Here is a 24,045-nt window from a genome sequence, read left to right on the forward strand (position 1 = left end):
AAGTCAGGCTACTGGGCAGTTTGTACCCAAGTGTCCTGCAACCCCAAGGGCAGCACACGTGCTGGGTAGGTCCTGTCTCCAGAGCTAGGCAGTGGGTGTTGGAGCATTTCCTATGTGGCTCCAGATCACTAAATCTAACAGGGTTTCCGTGTCCTCTGGAGTCCAGTGTTCTCCAATGATCCAACCACCTCACAATGCAGCAACACAGCCAACACTTCTGACTTGCCGGAGGTGAGGGCTGCATGCCTCTGTCAACCATTTTGTTTTCTGGTCTTTTGTCTCATGGGAGATTAAGAGTTAATATTACAGCATGTTTACAAACACACAAGAAAAACGGGGAAAGGAAACACTGACCCGGGCTGCAGAGATGGCTCAGTGGTTAAGAGCACTGACTGCTCTTCCAGAGGTCCTGAGTTCAAATCCCAGCAACCACATGGTGGCTCACAACCATCTGTAATGGGATCTGATGCCCTCTTCTGGTGTGTCTGAAGACAGTGACAGTGTACTCATATGTTGGGAGCGACCTTGCTTGAACGTTAACTGCCTTGTCAGCCATAAGTGCTTACTGGCACAAAGTCTTGGCCTCTGTAGGAAAGTACTACCCCCAGTTGAGAACAAATAGTTATAGATCTTGTGGACAGGTACCTAGCAACCCATTCTGTTCTGTTTTTCCTGCTAAACTTTTTACCTAGCCAATAGCCTGCTTTCGGGAACAGGTGCATTCCTCCAGAAACAAAGCGACTCCCCTCCACCTCCCTTATCCCATATCCTGCTTCAGTGAGTATATAACCTGTGTGGGAACAATAAAAATTTGTCAGCTTGACCAGACCTCCTGACTTGCTGTCTGTTCTTCGTGTTTCTTGTCCCCTATTCTCTCCACAGGTAATCTTCAGACCCTGTTCCACTGTCCCGAGGGACGGGGCACTCATATACATAAAATAAATGAGAGAGAGAGAGAGAGAGAGAGAGAGAGAGAGAGAGAGAGAGAGAGAGAGAGACCAGAGAGCATGCTCCTGTTTGGCTTTAGTGCTGGTAACAAAATGTGGATTCACACACAATGCTAAGCTTCTACTGCACCACAGAAGTGCTGTTTCAAAGAACATTCTCAAGCTGGGGGAGGGTGTTGGTGTGTTTTCTCCCTTCTTCTTTTCAGTCTTGGTCTTAGGACAGAAGGTACAGAATTATTTAGAGGCCCACGGAGGAGGTGTTGAGGGTGTCACATGCCTGTGATCCTAGCCCTGGGAAGGCTGGGGAGGAGGGTGAGGAGGAGGGTGATTTTAAGGCCAGCATGGACTGCACAGTAGACCCTAACGGTGGTTACTGTGCTGTGTATTTGCACTGCCCGTCTGTGAGAGTTCTTTGCAGGAATGCTCTGTGCAGGCGGAAAGCACTGAGTTGTGTTTCCTCCCAATCCAGGCTAATCATTGGTAGATGGGATCGATGGATTTGCTTTCTGGAGGGAGCCTTCCTTTAACAAACCAATCGCTAGTGGGGAAAGTACAACCCCAGGGCGGGATGGGGTTAATAAAATCCAATTCTCACTAAACTACCAGATTTCATCTTATTTTGTGGGAATTTTCTCTTCCTAACCCAGATCTTAGCAAAATTTAAAGTAAATACAATAAGCAAACACTGAAGATGGCTAGTTACTTATAGTCATGCCTATCTGGGGTTTCAGTTTTGAGAGGTCAGCCACTCTGAAACACAGCACAGCAAGACATCCTGAGGTCAGAGAAGGTTTGTGGGTAAAGGCACTGGCCATCAAGTCTGACAACCCGAGTTTGGTCCCAACATATGGTTGAAGGAAACAACCAAATCGTCCTCTGACCTCCACTATGATGTGTATGCCCACATATCACACACACACACACACACACACACACACACACACACAATGTAATAAAACAACATTTTAAAGGTATTTTGAGAGACCACATAAACATAATCTTTATTTGAGTATATGTTGTAATTCTTCTAATTGTCACTTTGTTCAGCCAGTAACCTTTGTCACATATGTACACACACAGGAAAGAACAGTCCACATAGAGTTCAGTACTCTTCCAGGTTCAGGCAGCCAGGGGAGTCTGGGAACGTGTAAGGAGGCACTGGGCACATCATTTCTACTCACACCTGAGGACAGGCAAGAACTTCCTTACAGGCCTTGGCTGTTTTCTGCAGGTGTGGATGGAGGACCTTCCCACAATGTCAGGAAATAATTGCTGCACGAACTCTTTGGGACATTTAATGTTTAGCAAGAATTCTAGAACTTTATATGCCTAGGAAATACCACTCAGATACAAATAAATGCTTTGTTTCCAGCCAGACACAAACTCAGCTCATTTTCAACACTTAAGCCATGACACTTTATTTGGGAAGGACCAGTAGGCAGAAGTCGATTCATGATTTCTCCCATTGACAGCTGCAGAAAGTAGCAGGGAGTCTCCCGCAAAGTTGTGGGGTTGATGCAGCAAAATTACTTTTGGAGTTTATTTCACTGCAGCGTTTCCACCAATACAATCTCTAACCGTAAGCATCATTCCCTGCCTGCCCATTCCCCACAGAAAGTATTTTGTATATTAACACTCTGCTCCTATATGCTACACTGTAATTTTCATTCTGCCAACAAGAAAAACGTGCTTTTACTTATAAGGACCTAAATATTTTTGATGTTTAAAGCCTAACAATTGACTTTATCCAAACAATAGTTCTTATTTTCTAAAAAGATCTCCCCTAAGTCATATGAAGCCTAATGACTGCTATCCCCAGGAAAACTGACACAGTGACCCATATTACGCTAGGGCCACAGTGCCTCTTATTTTGTATTGTTAATATTTAATATCATATTATTATGATCTTAGTCATCTGGAGGAGAATTACTATCTATTTGTCTTGAAAGTAACTCCTGTTGTTAACTTTGGTAGACAACTCCTTTAGTCCACTTCAGACTAACTCAAAGGCTGGGACGCTGGCATATGGTGCAAACTGCAGATTTTTAGACCCAAACCTCTGACCAATCAGGCCATGGGCAGTCACTTAAACTTTATTCTATCTGTCAAAACAAAACCTAAAACTGAACGAGATTTTTAAGGGAATGCTAATAATTATGAATTGTAAAGTAAGGAGACCTCTTGAGGTTGGCCATAAAACCAAAAAAGAGTAGAAAGTTTAACCCAGCCACTGCTGGACCGACAACAGCTGTTAGCCACTGCCCTTCACTTGCCCAGAATGGCTCTTAGAGCTGGACGTCATCAGCGCAATGTGCTGCTGACAGGAACAAGAACACACACGTATGCCAGCCGTGGGGCACAAGCTACAATGAGCAGCAGCTGGGATTTGGAGGTTATCCTGGGCTACGTGGGATCGTGTTTTTAAAAAATGGGAGGTGGGATGTCTGTCTTGGGAGGTGCCATGAACTAGTTTTTAAAGAGTTTGGGAGGAGAGACTAAGGACCTTGTTAGCCAGCTTTCAGGTAAACCATAAATGGCTGGCATTTCAGCATCTCAGAGGAGGAGCAGGGGAGATGGTGCCACTGTTTCCTGGGAAACTGGAGCTGATCACGGGTTCGAGTCTTACTCGCTTGCATTGATTTCTGAAACGTTATTGGAAGCTCAGACCTCCAGCCTCGGCAGGTGGTCTCCCTTCTCAGGTCACAGGTGGCGTCTACAAGCCTCTCCTGGCCTCTTCCTCACAAGCACTGTGCATGTTCTAGCCAAACAATAACATTTTCCATATATATGTATATGCCCAGATACATTAAAACACAGAACTATATATATATATAATCATACACTGCGTGAAGCACAACCACAAAGGTTTCCTAACTGTAAGCACAAGGAGACGCATGCAGAGTGAGCCCCGCAGAGCACGGGGCCTACAGACAGAGATTCCCAACCCTCTTTTGTATTTCCTGGAGTATAGTGACATGTCTTCCTACACAGCAAAATATTTTAAACACTTGAGGTACTGCCCACTCTGTTAGGTTTAAATGAAAATGCTTTCTACATATACGACAACAAAGGCAAAGCAGCTTACAACACATTCCATTTTTAATACAGCGGGAAGTTTCCAAGGCAACATTATCCAACGACTGTGCCACTGTCCCTAGCATGACACAGAGCTCCAGGGGGTGGGGGGGGAGGGGCGCCCGGCCAGGCCTCAGGTGCTCTTCTTCTCATCGCCCAGCAAGTTCACTGTAGCTTTCTTGACTGTTGAGGGAAAAGAAAATGTATGAAGGACTTTTGTACTGTAAGCTCCATCCTCCCTGGCTACTAGATAAGGTGGTGACTAAGGCGGGTGACTTGTGTGCTGATGAGCACACACGGAGGCTTGTGGTCAAGGCTAAGAAGGCTTCCAGGAAATAGACACAAATCCTAAAATGTCGGCAGAACTCTCGAAGGTCATCTAGCCTTGAGGCTTGTATGACATCCTCACCTGGACAATCTGTCCTGTGTCCTTCAATCATCAAAGCAGCAGAGATGGTCATGGTGACCAGAGTTAGGACAGAACCCACACCACACTATACCCGCCTAGACTTGCTCACTGAGCTACTATTCCCCCCAAGGCAGGAAGTGTCGGGAGACCGAAGAGTGGGGTGCACAGTGAGATGGCACGGACAGCAGCTGGGTTTGATGGGGCCCAGAGGCTCCCAGTGAGAGCCAAGGAATCCCTTTGTCCACAAGCTTTCTGGCAACCGCTCTCCCCTCACTCCCTTCAAATCGCCAGGCAAAGTTGACATCAAGGGGGAAACGCGTCTTTCTCAGCTAGCTGTGTGAGAGATCCCCAGTGATGCTGAGCCATCAGAGAACCAGTGGGCCGTCTCTCCCACCAACTTTCTTCCAATTTCTAAATCCTACTCGGGGTCTCCTTTCATGACCCAAAGCTAGAACTGCGCAGCCTGACGGCCTGTGATACCTGAAATGTTCACTGAGACCCCGCTATGCCAGCCTCTTCCTAGACAGCATCCATGCCTCCTCCTGTTCCTCCATCCTCCCCGCTCCTTCACTTCTCTTTTCTTCTTATTGAGCAAACTGAAGCTCCCAGCTGCACACTCAAAACCAGCTTCTCTAACACCGACCCCTCCTGTCCAAAACGTCCCAGCCCTGGCTACCCACCCTGTGGTACACTAGATGCCATCCATCTCTAGTCTGCTTGAGGGCATGGTGTGGGCAGCAGCTCCCTGCCCCTACCCTGTGAGCTCTACTGGCCATTCCTAATCACTTTCAAACATGATGTTTCTCCTACTGTAAGAAGGGTCTTTGGAGTCTCATGACCCTGTGTCCTCCCCAGATATCTTCCTGTTCTCTCAGGACACAGCTCCTGGTCTCTTAAATCTCTCCAATCAGGTGTTTGTTCCCAGTGCCCAAAAAGCCACTTTCTTTGGGTCACTAGTCCTTTCTCACTGCTGAGACTGACGGTCGTCTCTTGGTCTCCTCTCACCTAACCCTTAGGGCACGTGGCGTGATGGACACCTCATTGTACAATACTCTCTGGCTGTCTTGCTATCCTGATCAGCCTCTCCAGGCTGGTGCAGCCAACTGGCAGTGCACTTTCATTTCTTACCCTCAGTGTAAGCCCACTTCCTGAGGTTCTCAACATCTGTACCCAGTGGCTATCTGACTGCTCCACACAGGTCTCTATCTAATAGACACTTCAGACATCTGCCCAGGACAGGATGTTGTATTTTCTGCTACCCAGTCTTCCCACCTCAATGGCAAGTCTGTCTTTGAACTGCTCCAGCTTTAAGTCCTGGTCTCGGCTTCTTTCTCTCTCAAACTCCTAAGCAAATCCTGCTGCCCCACCTTAAAAAGCAAATCCTGCTGCCCCACCTTAAAAAGCAAGCAAGATTTCCATGCTTACTGTTGCTACTTTATTGTCGCTGCTACAAATCATGAGGCCACCACCTCTTGCCAGATCACAACATCCTAACTAGACTAATATTTCCTTCCTTCTTCGGCCCACATCCCCCCAAACCCTGAGCTGAGGACGGAACCCACCCAGGGCCTTGCTCTTGCTAGGCAAATGCTCTACCGGCTGAGCTAAAGCCCCTTAGTCCACTCTTCATACAGTGGCCCACACACTGTTCTGCTCAAACTTCTCCAGCAGCAGTCTAAGCCAATGGCCTTCCCACTGACTGGGGGGAGCCCCTGCCGACCCCGCCCCGCCCCGCCCACTGACTGTCCCTGCTCCGCCTATTGGCTGCCCAGCCCCGCCCACTGGCTGACCCTGCTCCTGCCATCCTTCTGTGTTTCCTTTATGTCTTCTGCCTCCAAGCTTTTTTCCACAAGCAGTTCCTGAATAGTCTACCCTGAGGTCTCCTCTGTTGATTTTTCAGGTCAGACTCAGGAAGCCCTCATGACAGCTGATCTTGATTTCAACCTGGCTCACCTGAGGAGGAGAAGCCTCTGTTGCAAAGCTGCCTCCATCAGACTGGCCTTGGGCATGTCTTGGGGCATTTTCTTGATTGCTAATTGCAGGCCTGCCTGAACTGGATATACAGACATCCATCTAGCTGGTGCTCAACTCTGCCTGCGGTGGAAAAGTCACTTTTCTAACCTGATGACTGAGGAAGAAGCTGAGGATGTGGGGGAGGACAGGTGTCCAGTGCACCTGTCATCTGAGCCTAGGGCATGGCATCTTCTCCACACAGTGCACAAGCTGTCCCCAAGGCTTACCTTCTTTGCTGATGGCATCTGCAGTCTCTTTGGCTTTGTCCTTCACGTCCTTCACCACACTGTCTACCTGGGACTCGTGCTTGAGGAAGATAGGACGGATGATTCGCCTGTAGAGCATCTCAGCCCCATTAGCCGGGCTGGGGGCCATGCACCACAGCAGGAAGCCACACTGCAGGGGACAGAAAGCTGGTGAGAACGAACCCGGACACGCTGGGACTCCACACACCCCCTCCCCCACACCAGGGACAGCAGACAGCGTTGTTTCTGACATCCCCACTGGTGCCCCAGTGTTGTCTAATGGCTGATAGGAGGCACTTTCTTTCAGATGGAAAAAGCACAACCAGTAACGAGGTGGCCTGAGCGACACAGTGAGGCTGCATTTCACAAGAAAGAGAAGGAAGAGACAGAGAGAGGTTAGGACCACAGCTCAGTCGTTACACTGCTGGCCTAGCTCAGTCAACCTCCTGGGCTAACCCCCCAGCACCACAGAAGCTGGGCACGGTGGTACCAGCCCACAATTCCATCACTGTGTGGAGGTGAAGCAAGACATTCAAGGTCATCCACAGCTATACAGGAAGTGAAGCCAACCTGGGATATGTGAGACCATGTCTAAAATAAATAGGTAAATAAACAAATAATAATGGGAGACAGAGAGAGGAAAATAAAGGAACACAAATATGTCTAGTAAAACCCATTATGTTTTACACCATGTGTGTGTGTGTGTGTGTGTGTGTGTGTGTGTGTGTGATATGATTTGAGATATGGGGCATGTGTGTGAGTGCAGGTACACACTTGAAGGTCAAAGGCTAGCTTTCAGGAATCACTTCTCTCCCTCACTATAGGTTCTGGAGATCAAGTTCAGGGTGAGAGGCTTGCACAGCAATCACTCACTGTTCTGCACCATCTTGTCTGACTGAACTCCTTCTTCTTAAGAGCCTAGTAATAACAAATAATGCAGAAGGGGCTCGGGAGATGAGGGTCTGAGTTTAGATCGCCGGCCCCGTGTGTGGGGCTGGTGTGGGGGTGGGGCACACGCAGGTGAGCGCACATACCCTGCACACACGTAATTAAAGTAAGGGAGAGCTGAGTGTACAACAGTGCTTGTAGCCCCAGCCACTGCACTTTAACATACAAGTTCAAGGCCAGCATGGGCAAAATTGTCAGGAGCCATCTAGGAGAGGCTAAGGCTAGCAGGTGACTTTCCTGGAGGTGGCCTACCATGGCTTATGATGGCTGAGCTCTGAGAGGCAAGGTCCCAAGAGACTTCAACTCAGGATTGCTTCTTGCAGCTGACATGCCTCTTCCCTCAGATCAACATAAAAATGAACTTTCATGAGTTAATACTGTTTAGATGAGCTAATGATTTTATTGAATTCCTCATTTGATTCAAATAATTTTAGGAACAAAGTTTTAAGAGATGGTTTTAGTTATTTTGCCAGAAATATATAATAAAGTTAGAATCAAGAATAAAATGTGCTCATTCCTCATTAAATAGTAAGTAAAGGCTGCATAATAAGGCATAAAATGAGCTTCACAATTACGCCAGGAAGAGAAATAGGCTTGGGACAAATCTGTGATCAAGGGAAAACATTCTAGGTCAGATGAGGCACAGATGTGCACTATGATAAAATGAGGTCACATGTAACTGTTGCCCTGAACATATAGTGAGCTTATCAAATGAAATACTGCTTTGAATTTAATATCAACATCCTTCTGTGACTCCCCTTTTATGTGACATTTTATTTATAAGCTAATTTTCTAAAAAACTTTTGTCTAAGAGGGTATAAGCAGGCCAGAAGAAAGAACAAAGTGTGGCATCTGGGGCTCTGCCCCATCCACCCACCAAATGTATATATGTATATGTCTGTTGTATATACATACATGGGTAGATATGTGTGTATGTGTGTAAGTATGCAAGAACACTTGTGGAGCTGATGAGATAGGTGGTCAGGCCTGACCAGAATGTGTGTGTGTGTGTGTGTGTGCATGTGTGTGTGTGTGTGTATGTATCTGTGCATACTGCCTATGTAAACTATTTTCTTTCTTTCCTTCTCTTTTCTTCCTGGTTCACAAAGAATTAATGAGCCCAAACCTCTTGTCTGGTCCGTGAGCCAGAGAGAAGGGAACCTAACAATTAAGCCTTCTTCTTCTTCTTTTTTTTTAATCTCCTGATGCTAACAGAAAGAGTTTATTATAAGAAGCCAACAGCTTTTGGCCTTTATTAGCAAACAGTTACAGACAGAAGAACTGCCAAGGATAAATAAATGCTGCCCTCACCACTGACTCCAGCCCCCATCACTGCCTTTCCTTAGGGCCCTTTCATGCCGGCTGGACTCCGGCACAGAATATTGAAACTTCAAAGAAAGGAGAGGGATATGTTTCTGGCTACTATCTTTTTTTAAAACATAGGATGTCTCATTTTCAGGAATAAATTATTGACAGAGACATATATTCACATCAAAAGAAAGCACCAAGGTGAAATGCTAACAGCTGACCAGATGAACAATCAAAAGGGCCTATCTCATGAGCGCAGGCAAGCGAGCACGTCTGAGTCCTTTTTCTGTTCTGTAGGGTTTTAGGAAAATCATTTCTTTTTATTTTTTGCATTTATTTACTTTATTGCACAAATGCTTTGCCCACAAGTACATATGTGCACCATATGTGCATACAGTGCCCACAGAGGTCAGAAGAGGGCATTAAATTACTCTGGAACTGGAGTTATGGATGGCTATTAGCCACCATGTCAGTACTGGGAATTGAACCTGAGTTCTGCAAGAGCAGCCACTGAGCCATCTCTCCAGCCCCGTGATGGCTTTTTTTTATCTGCTATCAGGAGGACCACAGTATCATCTAAAGTCCCCACTATTGCTGGAACCCTCTGAAATATCACCCACCGACAGAGACACTACCTTTGAGCAATCCAGTCAGGCTGATTCTCTCTTATGGATGAATTAAGGCAAGACTAACAGATGGGACCAGCTCAAACATTTCTAGTTCTGTCGTCAATGTGATTACTCTGTAGAATATACAGCCAGCTATCCACTTGGTACTTCCTGGTACTCTCTAGCTAACTGTCTTGAGACAGTAAAATAATTACTGCTCTCTACCTCCATCCTCAGCACTTGCCAGTTCTCATATTAAAAAGGTTAATTACTGTTTAACTCTCATGGCAATACCCAGCTACCAGCTTTCAGAGCTCCATCTTCGAACTATTTTTCACACAGAGGTGACCATGCTTCTTGTCAAGCTCTCCTTCAAGCTGATAGATAACTCTAGAGACAGCCAGAGGAGCCCACTCTAACTGACAGCTCAGATGAAGGGCACACACCGCTCTAACGAGGCTGCTGTGGCATCAGCACAGACACAATGAATCCATACACGACAACAAGCCAGGCGACTGCCTGTGTCTCAGAGCTATCACCATCCAAGAGTAGAGCTAGAACTGATAGTCAGGGGACTGTCATGGTCAGAGTTTAAACTAACGCCAGAGAAAATGTGTTTCAAAGGCTGGAGATACTCAGTGATACAGTGCTTGCCTGAAAATGCACCAGGCCCAGAGGTCAATCCCCGGCAACAAACGCACACACAGGCACACACAGGCACACACACACACATACACGAGAGGGGGTGGGGGGAGAGAGGGAGGGAGGGAGGGAGTGGGGAGAGGAGGGAGAAGAAGAAGAAACATGGGAGACTGAGACTGAATTTTTTTTTTTTTTGAGACTCGGTTTCTCTGTACTGCCCTGCCTGTCCTGCAACCTGCTCTGTAGACCAGGCTGGTCTTGAACTCAGAGATTTACCTGCCTCTGCCTCTGCCTCCCAAGTGCTGGGATTAAGGATATGGGCCACCACTGCAGAAAATGATTTTATGTGTCAACTTTTCCCACTATGCTACAATGAATCAGTCAGAAACCTAAGTCTTAGACACACAAGACCATTTATGTTCTGAGGACATGTAAGTAGAAAAAAAAAACTGTCAGGGAAACAAATAAGGGAAATATCCTCAATATACAATATGTATTTGTATAAAATGGCCTTATGAAAACCTGTATAATTAAGGGGAAAAGGAAATCTAGACCTTGGAAAGCCTTTGCAATATAGCCAGAGAAGGAGACAAGCTGAATTTAAAATAGATTGTTCAAAAAATAATAAAATAAAATCAATTGTTCAAACCGGGCGGTGGTGCCGTGGTGGCGCATGCACACCTTTGATAGCAGCATGTAGGAGGCAGAGGCAGGTGAAGCTCTGTGAATTCGAAGCCAGCCTGGTCTACAGAGTGAGTGCCAGGACAGCCAGGGCTATACAATGAGACCCTGTCTCGAAAAATCAAAACAAAATCAATCATTCAAGTTGTGCACAGTCATCTGAGGCCTTCTGAGCATAAACCCTGCTAAGGGAAAAGAAAACAGAGGCAGCCGCTCGCCCTGAACCACAGCAAAACAAGAAAAGAGCAGGAGAGGGAGCCAGTTCCCTACCATCACCACCCATTTTTTTTTTTAAAGATTTATTTATTTATTTCATGTATGTGGGTACACTGTAGCTGTCTTCAGACACACCAGAAGAGGGCATCGGGCTCTCATTACAGATGATTGTGAGCCACCATGTGGTTGCTGGGAATTGAACTCAGGATCTCTGGAAGAGCAGTCAGTGCTCTTAACTGCTGAGCCATCTCTCCAGCCCGTTCCCCTTTTTATATTGAAGTATCCTATTTTTAGTTCTGTTGCAGTGACACTACAGTCTCACAAAAAGCAACCTAGGGAACGAAAGGGTTTGTTATAACTTTTGTCAGCGAAGGTGGGCAGGGCGGGAACTCCGCGGTAACAAAGCAGGCACCATGGGTGAGGGACACTGGTCGCTGGTTCACTCATTCTCAGGGTAACTGGCTTTCTGTACAGCCCAGGACCACCTGCCAGGGAACAGGCTGTGTCCTCCTACAACAATTAGTGATCAAAATAATCTCCCAAGGACAAGCCCTCAGCTAGTCTGACGGCGAGTCCTTCAGGAGACCCGCTTCTCTAGTTTGGGTCGAGTCCACAATTAAAAGCTAAGTAGGACATAAAGGGCGTGTCATTTATTCCACAGCCTGAAAGAGTTTATAAATCCCTTGGAGGAAAATCAGTTCACAGACCAAAATAATGATACTGGATGAGTCCACTGTTTCTAAAGAAAAACAACATAATCAGCCACAGACCTTGTCAGGAGCAGAAGCACGACTGAAGGATGCAGAATTTTACAGTAGATTGTTTCTACGCTCAAAGAAGTGAGGCAGCTGCGCAAGCCCGAAGGCCAGAGCTCCACTGCGGATTCCCGGAACCCATGAGAGACGCAGAGCCAACTCCTGACAGCGTCCTCTGACCTTCACACATGCTTCACACACATGCACACATGCATGCAGTCTCTCTCACTCCCACACACACACATTCACATACACTCTTTCACATTCACCTACTCTCACACACAAGTAAAATAAAATTAAGATAAGTGCAGGACAAAACTAGCTAGGTTTGGAAATTCTGATAGATGAAATAAAAGTCCCAACACATGGCACTGCAGGACGGCTGTAACTGCGAGCAAGTGCAAGAACAGTCAGACGGCAGGGAGAGAGGGACGCGTGGACAGGCTCTCTAAGATGAAGGCTAAGATCAGACAGCAAAGGAAGCTACATCTATTATATCTGAGAATTAGAAATTAAGCCTAAGGAGCTGGTGGGGTAGGTCAGTGGTGGAGCACTTGCCTAGCATGTACAAAGCCCTGCTCAGGCTTGCAGCCCAGAAAAATCCAAAAACTACAGCACGAGACAGCACACTACCCCCTGATCCACACCCAAGCGTCCTCAGATTAGAAAGCATTTACGTATGCAAGTGTATACAAATAAAAATAACTGTAAATGGGTCATATGACATATATGCAACAATTGCTAGGTGTAAAAAAAAACAAACCAAAATTCGGTGGGCTACCTACAGACCAGACTGAACACTGTCTTCAAAGTCGTAGTTTTGTGAATGGGAGTGACTCGGCCATGGAAAGGCTGTAAGGATCTGGTAGGACGTGGATGTGGAGAGGAAAGAGAGCCAAACCATCTTTCAAAATATTGCACCGAATAGAGGCAAACCCGGAAGCCACCTCTTATTTACAGACGGAGCAAGAAATGGCAAAGCTAAGTTGCCGTAAGTGAGAAAAAGTGAGCTTTTTTGTTTTTTAAAATGTTTACTCTTATTTTGCTTCCATGTGCCTGGTGCCCCAGAGGCCAGAAGAGAAGCAGATTCGGGGCTGGTGAGATGGCTCAGTGGGTAAGAGCACCGGACTGCTCTTCCGAAGGTCCAGAGTTCAAATCCCAGCAACCACATGGTGGCTCACAACCATCCGTAATGAGATCTGACTCCCTCTTCTGGAGTGTCTGAAGACAGCTACAGTGTACTTACATATAATCAATAAATAAATCTTTAAAAAAAAAAAAAAGAGAGAAGCAGATTCCCCGGAACTGGAGTTCCAGGCAGCTGTGAGCTGGGATTCGAACCTGGATCCTCGCCAAGGGCAGCAAGTACTTTCCACCACTGAGTGGGTGCTGGGATTCGAACCTGGATCCTCGCCAAGGGTAGCAAGTACTTTCCACCACTGAGCCATCTCTCCAGCCCCAGCAATGGTTAGCTTTAAGGGAGGTGCAGAATGGACTGTTTTTTTGTAAAACCTTTCAGAGTGACCTGAATCTTTAAGCTATGTCACATGTACTTTGTACTAATAAAAAGGGACAGAGGCTAGCCTGGAGCCCCTAGGGGCTGGGCACTCCACCTTCTCTAGCTTGCAAAGTCTGCAGTCTGAGAACCAGAGGCCGTGCCTACATCACATCCACTCTTCTGGGGAAGACTTGGGCAGCCATCTGAGCACAGCTTGAGAAAGGACCACTATGTTCACGTAATGAACAACCCTCTCCCCCTCGCTCCCCTCTGGGGAAGCCAGAAGCCCGCAGAGACCCAGTTATAAATGAGCTTCAGATTCCTGTCCTTACCCCAAATGCTGGCAGCCTGGGCTAGTCCTGTGCCAAAAACAAGGTTTGGCAGGCCTGAGCTCTGACTACCACACTGCCAAAGTTACCAAGATAACTTTCTCAACCAACTAGACATTTTTCTTTCTCCAGATCTATTATGGAAATTTTTTGGTTTTCTCCCAAAAATAATGACTCCGCTTCAGCACTGTGAATGCTGAAAGCATGTGAAGGCTATCACACATCACTGCATGGAGATTAACCTGGGTCAATCATAGGACCGCCACAGGCAACTGACACAAGGCCTTCAACAGAGGAAGGGAGAGGGGAATCCTGCCTCCGCCTCTGCAATCTGAGACAAGAACCACTGGATCCAACACTGGAGCCCTTGCTCCTACTGCTCCTGGTTCAGAGGTCCTGAGATGGAGTCTGAGAGATATGTGTGGAAGAGAGGAGCCGTCAGACGCCACTGTACCTTCAGCATGTAGTAGAAGGGGAACCAGGACAGGAAGAGATCGGAGAAGAATTCGGCAATGCTGAACACACCATATACCACCCAGTACGTCAGCCACTGGGTGTCATCATCTTTGTTGGGACTCTCGATGGCTTTCATTCTGAAAAGCAATGTAAAAGAAAATATGCCACCAATTAGTGAGAGCCACTCTTCCTTCACAGTCTGTTCTCTGACACCAAAAACCTCAAGCAGATGTAGGAGCTGTGGCACACGTGTGCTGCAGCTCTCGGGGGGCAGAGGCAGGAGGATCTCTGTAAATTCCAGGCCAGCGAGGGATACATAACGAGACCCTGTCAAAAACAACTTTTAAAACCTTCATAATAGCCTGTAGGGTGTTTCTTGTTGCTGCTGGTTTTTTGTTTTGTTTTTAGAGGAAGAACCTTAGCTTAGAGAAGACAGGCAGCATTGGTACAATAGCACAGCCTGGGTACCTAGGACACCTCCAGAGTCTGCGCTCATTCCACTGTAGAGAGTCGTTTTCTTAATTAGAAAAAAGCAACTCACCATCAGACTTGGCAGCACCTAGCAACATGTCTGGTATAAAATGTGCATTTCATGTTTGCTAAGTACAATAGGAGGTTTGCAATCTTATTTCTGTAAGGTACCACAGATCTTGCCCTGTGCTAGGAAAAGCCAAGGTCCACAGGTCATGGAGCATAAAGAGCAGAGAGAGGCCATAGTCCCAAAGTGTAAATCCCAGAAGGCCCTCTACTACCCCCCCTACTTACTGGGGCAGAGGAGGGACCACCAAAAGTGAAAGTCTGCTGGCTCACACCCAGCCAGAGGAGTCGGTAGAACACAGTATCTAGTTCCTTCTTGAGACCCACTAACTCAGGCTGTGGAAGGTGCCAGCCAGCCACATGTTCTCAGAAAGCTGTACCGGAGCCAGGTGTGGTGGCACCTGCCCTCGGGAGGTGAGAACAAGAGAATCTCAAGTTCCAAGCCGGACTGCTGTCTCAAAAATAACAATAAACAAGAGAGGCTGGGCAGATGTCTCAGTGGGTAACGCACAGAAGTCAGGACCTGGTCCAGATGCCCAGAACATAGCCATGTAAAGCTAAACCCAGTACAGTGTGTCTAATCCCACCCTACGATGGCAGATGGGAGGCGGGGACAACCATCCTCAAGCTCACTGGCCAGCTACCCCAGTGGACACGCTGGCAACAACGAACCCCGCCTCACCTGATACAGTCCTTTGACCCCAACAGGGGTGCCAGGGTAAGCTACCCCAACACACACACACACACACACACACACACACACACACACACACACACACACCAAACACACTAAGATTTAAGAAGAAAAAGAAAGCAAGCTGTGCAGCTGACCGCACCACAGAGCCAACTTGACAACCATCATCAGATTTCCAGCCTTCACAGCTCCACCCTACTCACTTCTAAGAAAGAAAACCCCAGTAGCCATTGTGGTTTCTAACATGCTGCAAGTGAAGGGCAGCTACTGATTCCTGCACTGACTAGAAGGCCAAGGGAAAAGGCGCAAAACTCCAGAGACATTCCGGAGCACTCTCAGTGGCGGCTGGCAACGACTGTGGCTCTATGCACAGGCCTGGCCTCATCGTAAGTGGCAGACACTGATCCTGAACTCTGAACTCCCGGGGTAAATATTCACAGCCTCTCTGGACACACTGTGGCCTTTAGGTCCATTACTGTTGCAGCCTACATTGCATTTTCTGACCCGGAGCCTGACCACCTCTGCTTGGCACTGTGGCTTCTGTGTCCTCTGTCCGAGCCTCACACCATGTTCTAGGTGGGAATGGAGCTTTACCTCCCTAGAGCAGATGGCAAGAAAGAAGCTGGGCCGTGTGAGTGACAGGCAAAGCTAAGGAGGAAAAGATGGTCTGCTGCTCTGGGGAGCCAGGAACACTACAATTTCACAGACCGGAATCAGGAACCACAAAGGTCGAACTGGAGGCATCTCAAAGATGAGTTGACTAAAATTCTCATATATATATAAATGATATATATATATATAAAAATGATATATATGCATATATATAAATGATATATATGTATATGTGTATATATATGTATACATACATATATATATGATATGTTGATATTTTTAGACAGGGTCTCATGTAGTTCAGGCTGGCTTCAAATTTGCTGTACAACTGACTCTGGCCTTCAGCTGCTCATCTCCTGCTTCTACCTCCCAAGTACTGGGTTGTAGGACCGTACTAACATACCTGGTCATGCTAATGTGTGTGTGTGTGTGTGTGTGTGTGTGTGTGTGTGTGCATGTGTGTGTGCACACATGTGTGAGCATGTCCACCTGCCTGACTGCCTGACTGCCTGCCTGTCTGTGTTTTTGAAAATGAAGATCAAAGAGGTCAAAGTGGTATCAAAATGATTCTAATTCATTAAAATTATAAAATTATAGAAGTTCCACACAACACATTTTAAAAGGGGGAATGGACTATTTAAACACTTTGTTTGTTTGTTTGTTTGTTTGTTTGTTTTTCGAGACAGGGTTTCTCTGTATAGCCCTGGCTGTTCTAGAATTCACTTTGTAGGCCAGGCTGGCCTCGAAATCAGAAATCCTCCTGCCTCTGCCTCCTGAGTGCTGGGATTAAAGGCGTGCGCCACCACGCCCGGCTTAAACACATTTTAAATATTCTGAAGCCTTTATAACAGATAAAAACAAAGACATCCAAAACGTAAGATATGGAAACATATTCTAATTTGATGCTAAAACACAAGTGAACAAAGAAAGGCTGGGTCTTTGTGTGCAGACAGACGAAGATGGGTATCCAGAAAGATTTCAGAGAGCATAAAATCAGCCCTGAGCACTGGGTCAGCAGGATTTTACTTCATTAAACGTCTCTGTAATGAACATAGTGCTTTTTGGGGGAGGGGCAAGACAGGGTTTTTCTATGTAGCCCTGGAACTCATGGTAGACCAGGCTGGCCTTGAACTCAGAGATCTGCTTGCCTCTGCCTCTGCCTCCTGAGTGCCGGAGCTAAGCGCATGCACTGGCACCGCCTGGCCTAGCCTGGTGCTTTTTAACAACAGGGGCAGGTTTCATTTGGATCCACTGAGCTGCAGACGACAGCTACTCCTTCCTCTGAGGCTCCTTCTCTCTGGGGCTTTGTTATAACCAAACACTCAAGTGACCCTGCTCACTTAACCTCTCTCTTGAGGAACTAGCTAATAGATTTCCTTATGAACAGTCTTCTCCACGGTGACACAGTCTGTGCTTTAGGGATTAAAAGGCCTTTGATAAATACACATAGAGAAACAGAGAAGAGAGGGTAGAACCCATCAGGTGAAATGAAATCATTTGAACTTTCTACTTACACGAAGTAAACTACCAAAAACTAATTACACTAGGTGAGGATACCCGGGCACACTATAACTGGCTTTGCAATCACTTAACCAACCTTCCCCAGTCACCCATTATAACCTTGGGGCAGGGAATATTCATTCTTTCTGGGCGTTAGCTTGCTCATCTACCAAGTGACTGAGAAACCTTACTGCGTTGCTGTGACAATTACAGTAGATAGTATAATGTATTTATAAACACTAAATGGTACAGAATAAATAGGTCCATAATAGGTGGTAATTATAGTAATTTTTATTAGAACTCACTGGGAGGTAAGCAATTAAAGAGAGAAAAAAAATCAATAGTCCCTGGCTAAGAACTGGTACAGGAAATATTACCAGTAAGGCTGAAAGGAGAATAGAGAATTGTCTATGGATTTTAAATATACCCCAGATCCTAAGAGGAAAGAGTCAGCTGAAATCCCCAAAGGCCCGTGTGCAGGTTAGAAAATTTTTGAACACTGGTAAAACACTCTTTGGGCCAACTCCGGGAGATATACTGGGGAAATTGTTTTCTTTAGTATTGAACTGGTACTGACCCACACACAGGGCACCCATGAGCCTCTCACAGCCCACGGGGCTCCACAGGTGCTGCCTGAGTCCATTCCTTGCTGGCTCACCTACTTGTTCATAACTCTGAATCTGTGTTGGCTTGGTTTTTGTTGTTGTTGTTGTTGTTGTTGTTTTGTTTTTGTTTTTTGAAACTAAGCCAAGAACCAAAGACATTAAAGGATAACATCAAGGACATGAAGAAAACCAAAGTGGAGATAGTCATGAGCTACCAGTCTTCTCTCTCTGGCCCCCCCCTCCAAACTAAATGCCATTAGAGAGAACAGAAAACATTCCCTGATCCAGACATGACTAAGCTGCACCGCTCAGGATTCAGGTGAGACAGAGGTGTCCACCCACGCTTAGCTGTAACACACTCCTCTCTCGTAGGAATGCTAACTGTAGACCTGGCTCTGCAGAGAGGGAGGGGCAGGTGGGAATTTCGGGTCTTCCTGTTGAATTTTACTGTGGATCTACAATTATTCTTCAACCAGGCTACTTTAAAAAGAAAACTCTGCTTACAAACTAGGCATTTTATACCATATTTTTTAAATCTTACATTATGCTGTTTAGTTTGGGACTTTACGGATGAGTATTGTTTTCTTTTTTTGTTTAGTTTTGGTTTTGAGACAGGGTTTTTCTGTGTAGCACTAGCTATCCTGGAACTTTCTCTGTAGACCAGGCTGGCCTCAAACTGAGAGAACTGCCTGCCTCTGCCTCCCGACTGCTGAATTAAAGGTGTGTGCTACCACTGTCCCGCTACTTTTTTTTTTTAAGATGGGTCTCATGTAGCCCATGCTGGCCTCAAATGTAACAGTAACCAAGGCTCTCTCTGACTGATACTCCAGGGGAGCCTGGCCTCTTGGGTATTGTGACTGTGGTGTGCCCTATCACAAGTGGTTTCATTTTAGCTGTTTTGATGAAGACAGAGTATATCTTTTCCTATCTGCATACTACGTATGTGCTAATAGCATCCAAGATTATATATACTGCAGCCAAAATCTCTTAACTGGCACCAGGGAGCTGAGTTTGTGAAATGGTGGACACTGCCACCATTAAACTTTCACAGCAACATTACTGCATCGGAAGTTCCAGCAAAGCTCCATGCCCTTCTCATCGCCCAGTATGACCCCCTCCCTCCCTCCCTCCCTGGCAACCATTCCTTCCTCGTACAGCCACAGCACGGTTTTGTGCAGGTTAACTGGCAGAGATGCCTTGAACAGGAGAAAAAAAAACAGTCTCACCCCACTGTGGTAATCCCGTGCCTTGTTTGTTCAGGAGTTACCCGTGACATGGGAGGGAAAGATGCCTGACAACTGAAGGACAGAATGTCCCTGCTGGTAAAATGAGAGACCCTTACAGCTAAAACCACTCCCCTCTCCCTCTTCCAGCCCAGAGCCGCACACACAGATCACACTTGAAACCAAAACAGAAGCCGGAGGAGGAGAGCCCGCAGCAGCCTCCACTCGCTCACTCGCTCTCAACAGAGCATTTGTTCTCGGCCAGCACAACAGAGTTTCAGTGTTTACACATCAACTGTTGGCCTATTCATTTTCTCCATGTCCTTCTCTTCTCCCAGACACGGTCACTCTAGAGAGAAATAGAGCAGCACTTGGAAGTATCAACAGGCTTCATGCTCTTTTCTTTGATATATTTTTTTTAGAATATAGAGAAATGAATGAAGTAAGTAAGATCTTCAGTTTGTTTGTTTTACCGCATTAAATGTGCACCAGTGTGGATAATGTGACCTGGGAGCCCACCACAGATTATCCGTTACAGCACAGGTGACCTACTTGCACTTGACCCCGGGCCACAGTCTTAAGTGGTTCTCAGCGGTCTACAATCAAACATTTAAGAAGTCCCGGAGCTAGTGTGGTATCTCACGCATGCAGTACCCAGGAGGGAGGCTGGGATGAATTCACAGCCAGTCTAGACTACATAGTGACACCCAAAATAAAGGCAAAAGCTCTTCCTAATTCACCTGTATGCATGCTTGTGGGAGAGGGGTCTACCACAGAAAGTCAGCGTTATGGAAAACAAACCTCAATGGAGATAAAACCAAGTTTAAAAAAGTGGATTTAAGTTCTTTTTTTGCTGTGCCTCCTAGATGGTAGGCCACATCAAGATGAAACCCAGTCTCCTTCCTACTGGCTGCCAGAAACTCACAGATGCGGATGAGGATGGCAAACCATACGGCCTGCGAGAAACCATGGCAACAGAGTAGCTGCTGATGCTTGGGGTGAAGAGTGGAAATGCTCCCTGGTCCAAATCCGTGCGTGATGAGAACGCCAAGGCATCTGAGTGCGCCTGCTGGAGTCAGGGCCTTCTTGTTAACAGACCAAGGAGAACTGGAGAGAGGAAGCCCAAGCCTGCTCAAGGCTGCATTGTGGGTGCCAATCTGAGTGTTCTCAACTTGGTTGCCCTAAGAGAGAGGGGGTGGAGGGTACTCCTGGACTGACAGGTATCCTTGTGCTTCAGTGGTTGGGGGTCCCAAAGAGCTAGCAGAATCTGCACCCTTTCGTAAAGATGATCATGTCTGCCAATACGGTGTCAAACAGTCCTTAAAAGAGGGTAAGAAGCCAGGTCCTGTCTCTTGTGTCCTCCAACACAAAGGTGGACATACTGCTCTGAAGAAACTAAGGAAAACAAGGAGGAGGCTGCAGAACAGGCTTAACTTTTGGCTAAAGAAGACCAGGAGCAGACGGACAGGAGCGGCGGGCCATCCTCACAGAGCTTCCACGCCTGAGTCAGAGTCCATCAAAAGTTAAGGTTTTACCAGGAGCGAATAGATCATTGGAGTTTGGGTCCTCCTCCCCACAAAAGAACAAAAGAAAGTGGACTAAAAGTTCAAACCTTGCTAGTCCAGGTTGGGTACCCTCTTCTTGGAAACAGCCTGTTCCACTGAACTGAAGCAGGACGAAAACCCAGGCCACACACACTCACAGTGCTGAAGCCACACACACTCACAGTGCTGAAGCCACACACACTCACAGTGCTGAAGCCACACACACTCACAGTGCTGAAGCCACACACACTCACAGTGCTGAAGCCACACACACTCACAGTGCTGAAGAATAAAACCTTACAGTTTTTTTCATCTTTGGATAATGATGTCTTTAACATGTGGGTTAAGCACAGGGAAAAAATAACAAGAAAAAACAAAAATTAGTCAGGGGAAAATTAATGAAAGAGAACAGTATTTTGGGAATACTCATAATTCCTAAATTGCCTGAAAGTTCCATGATGTAAAAAGTTAGGAAGTCCTAAGTATGACTAGGTTGTTTTCCCTTGTTGCCATAAAAAGACGGATCCTTAATGCCTGCTTCTGGGACTCTTTTTTTTCTTTTCTTTTCTTTTTCTTGTTTTGTTTTGTTTTTCAAGATAAGGTTTCTCTATGTAGCAGAGCTCTGGCTGTCCTGGACTCCATTTGTAGACCAGACTGGCCTCGAATTCACAGAGATCCATCTGCCTCTGCCTCCCTAGTACTGGGACTAAAGGTGTGCACCACCATGCCTGGCCTGCTTCTGTGAATCTTTACACACAATACCATTGAGTTTTATAAACATAGGCTGGGGCCCAGCAAGATGGCTCAGCTACTGAAGCCGGACAGCTTGAGTTCCATCCTCTGAGGCCACATGTGAAACAGAGTGCTCATGTCTTTAATCCCAACCCCATCACCCCTACCAGAAGACTGCAGTCCCATCAGCCAGACACTCACACACAACACCCTGTCTGAAACAAGAGAAACTCTGCCACAAAACCAGGCCTGAGGAGAGTGGGCTGGAGAGACGGTGTGGCTAAGAGCTTTCTGCTCTTATAGAGGACTTGGATTTGGTGCCCAGCACGCACATCAGGTGACACCTCTAGAATCCTCAGGCCCTTGCCCTCACACACATACGCTCTCATATGCACACGCATGCATGTGTGCATGCGTGCACAATTTAAAACAACAAAAATATACTTTAAACAAAGCAATGAAGTCTAAGGAGCAAACAGATGACAGAAATGCCCTCTGATCTCTACACATGTTCATTTGTTCTCTCCACACCCTCACTAAATACAAATATATATATAATTCTTTTTAAGTTGGGCTCTTTGCCCAGGAGTAACACACCTTGTAATTATTTACTCTACATTAGCAGGCCTCTGAAGTCTCACACCCAATACACTTGGGCACATGGTTCATGTGCCACTCAGAAACAAGTCACCTAAAGTGAAGAATCTATCTTCAAAGCACAGGGACAACCATTGTCAACAAAACCAAAGGCTTTATAACTATAACCTCTATGACAAGTGTGGTTTAACTTCAGCCAAGTGTGATGGGACATGCCTAAAATCTCTGGACAGGAGAACCGAGGCAGGGGGATAAGTTCTAGACCAGCGAGTTACTCGTTAAGACTGCTCTCTAGGAGCCAGGGGCTGGGATGTGTGTCAACAGCGCGGCACATGCACAGTGTGGGGACCGGGGTGGTAAGTTAAAGCTACATGATAGGAAACAGAGAAAAAATAATACCACTTCCAGCTCATGTTCACAAAACTCAGCAAATGCCTCCAGTGTACCGGGAAGGGGGTGGGGGGACCTTATCTGAGAGGTCCTGCACAAAGCTAACGGGCTCAGAGCTGATTTAATAAAAGGAAACGTTAACACCAGATTTTCTTCACTACATAAGGTTACGGCAAGAATCTACAGGACACACAAAAGGCCATGTGGGACGCGCATCTAACTGAAATCCAGACCAGAGACCAGGCTCCTTGGGCTTTAAACCAGTTCCCACAAACTGATCAAAGCCTCGATGAGGCTGCTGTTACTTCTGCCTCCTGTCTGTAAGAGTGGGAGCTGCCATCACGTTTACATAGCAGGACCATTCTGAACATTGAATGAGCTGTATCAGTGAAGGCCTTAACCAAATACCCAGCATCTGTGTAAGAGTCAAGTTCTTGGGGCTGGAGAGATGGCTCAGCAGTTATGAGCTATTACTGCTCTTGCAGAGGACCAGAGTTCCATATGGGACACCCTCAGGTGGCTCACAAGCGCCTGTAACTTCAGCTTCAGGTGGTCCAGCACCCCTGGCCTCTTCCAGCACCCACACCATGTTCACATAGCCCCGCACAGACACACAATCTAAAATAATAAAAATAAATATTTTCAGGGGAAAAAAAAAAGTCCTGTTTGTTTTTAAGAGCAGGTCTCATCCTGGCTGGGCTAGAATCCACTATGTAGACCAGGATGGCTCCACCTTTACAGTGCTGGGATGAAAGGCATATGTCATCATGCTCAGAGAAAATAAAATTCTTTATTCTGGTGCCATGAGTTTAAACTGGGCTGGAGAGCATTAGGAAAACAAAAATAACATGTCCCCAAGGTGGATGTGAGATTTCAAAACTTCTAAATACAGATGCCATCGTGATAAACTCTAGACATACTTACAGTCTATGAGATTAGCACTAATGTGGCAAAGGTGGAGTAACTGAGGGCTGCAGGGCAAAACTGCCCTCCGGCCTCTGTGTAACCTTGGGAAATCTATCACCTCTATAGCCTCTCCCTTCTTCCTCTGTGTGTGTGTGTGTGTGTGTGTGTGTGTGTGTGTGTGCACATGCACGCACATACAACCTAAGCATAACCTTGAACTCCTGCTGTTTCAGGCTCCACTTTCTAAGTGCTAGAACTGTAGTTGTGTGTTCACCATGCCTGACCACAGAATATCATTTCAAACTAAAAGGGGTTGTGTATTAGCTCAGTGGTGGTACCCACAAGGTCCTGCGTTCAACCCCCTACAGAAAGAGAACAAAAACTAAACCACACTCAACACTAAAGGACCTTGGTTTGTACCTGACCTCTAAGGCTGAATTCTGGCAACTCGGGCAGAGTAGCAGCCTGACTTCTCTAAGCACATAAAAAGTAAAAAGAAAGGCAGGTGTCTGTACAGAATTGTAAACCAAAAGCTTTCTGGGTAGGACAGAGAACCTACCCTCCCTCTCCCTGCA

General features: G+C 46.4%; 1 protein-coding gene across 2 annotated transcripts in view; it reads right to left on the reverse strand.

The window, feature by feature from the left end:
• Positions 1-1,921: 1,921 nt before the first annotated feature.
• Positions 1,922-24,045, reverse strand: part of Reep5 (receptor accessory protein 5) — a 30,107-nt gene continuing 7,983 nt past the window's right edge. The window contains exons 3-5 of one of the 2 annotated variants that reach the window (NM_007874.3): positions 14,129-14,267; positions 6,672-6,840; positions 1,922-4,205 (exon numbers count right to left, since the gene is read on the reverse strand). In NM_007874.3, coding sequence (NP_031900.3) covers positions 4,156-4,205; positions 6,672-6,840; positions 14,129-14,267 — 358 coding nt within the window. In that variant the 3' untranslated portion in view covers positions 1,922-4,155. The remainder of the gene's footprint in view (positions 4,206-6,671; positions 6,841-14,128; positions 14,268-24,045) is intronic. The other variant, XR_003952491.1, reaches the window with a different exon arrangement.

The sequence above is a fragment of the Mus musculus genome, chromosome 18 (assembly GCF_000001635.26).
Source record: "Mus musculus strain C57BL/6J chromosome 18, GRCm38.p6 C57BL/6J".
Lineage (NCBI taxonomy): Eukaryota > Metazoa > Chordata > Mammalia > Rodentia > Muridae > Mus > Mus musculus.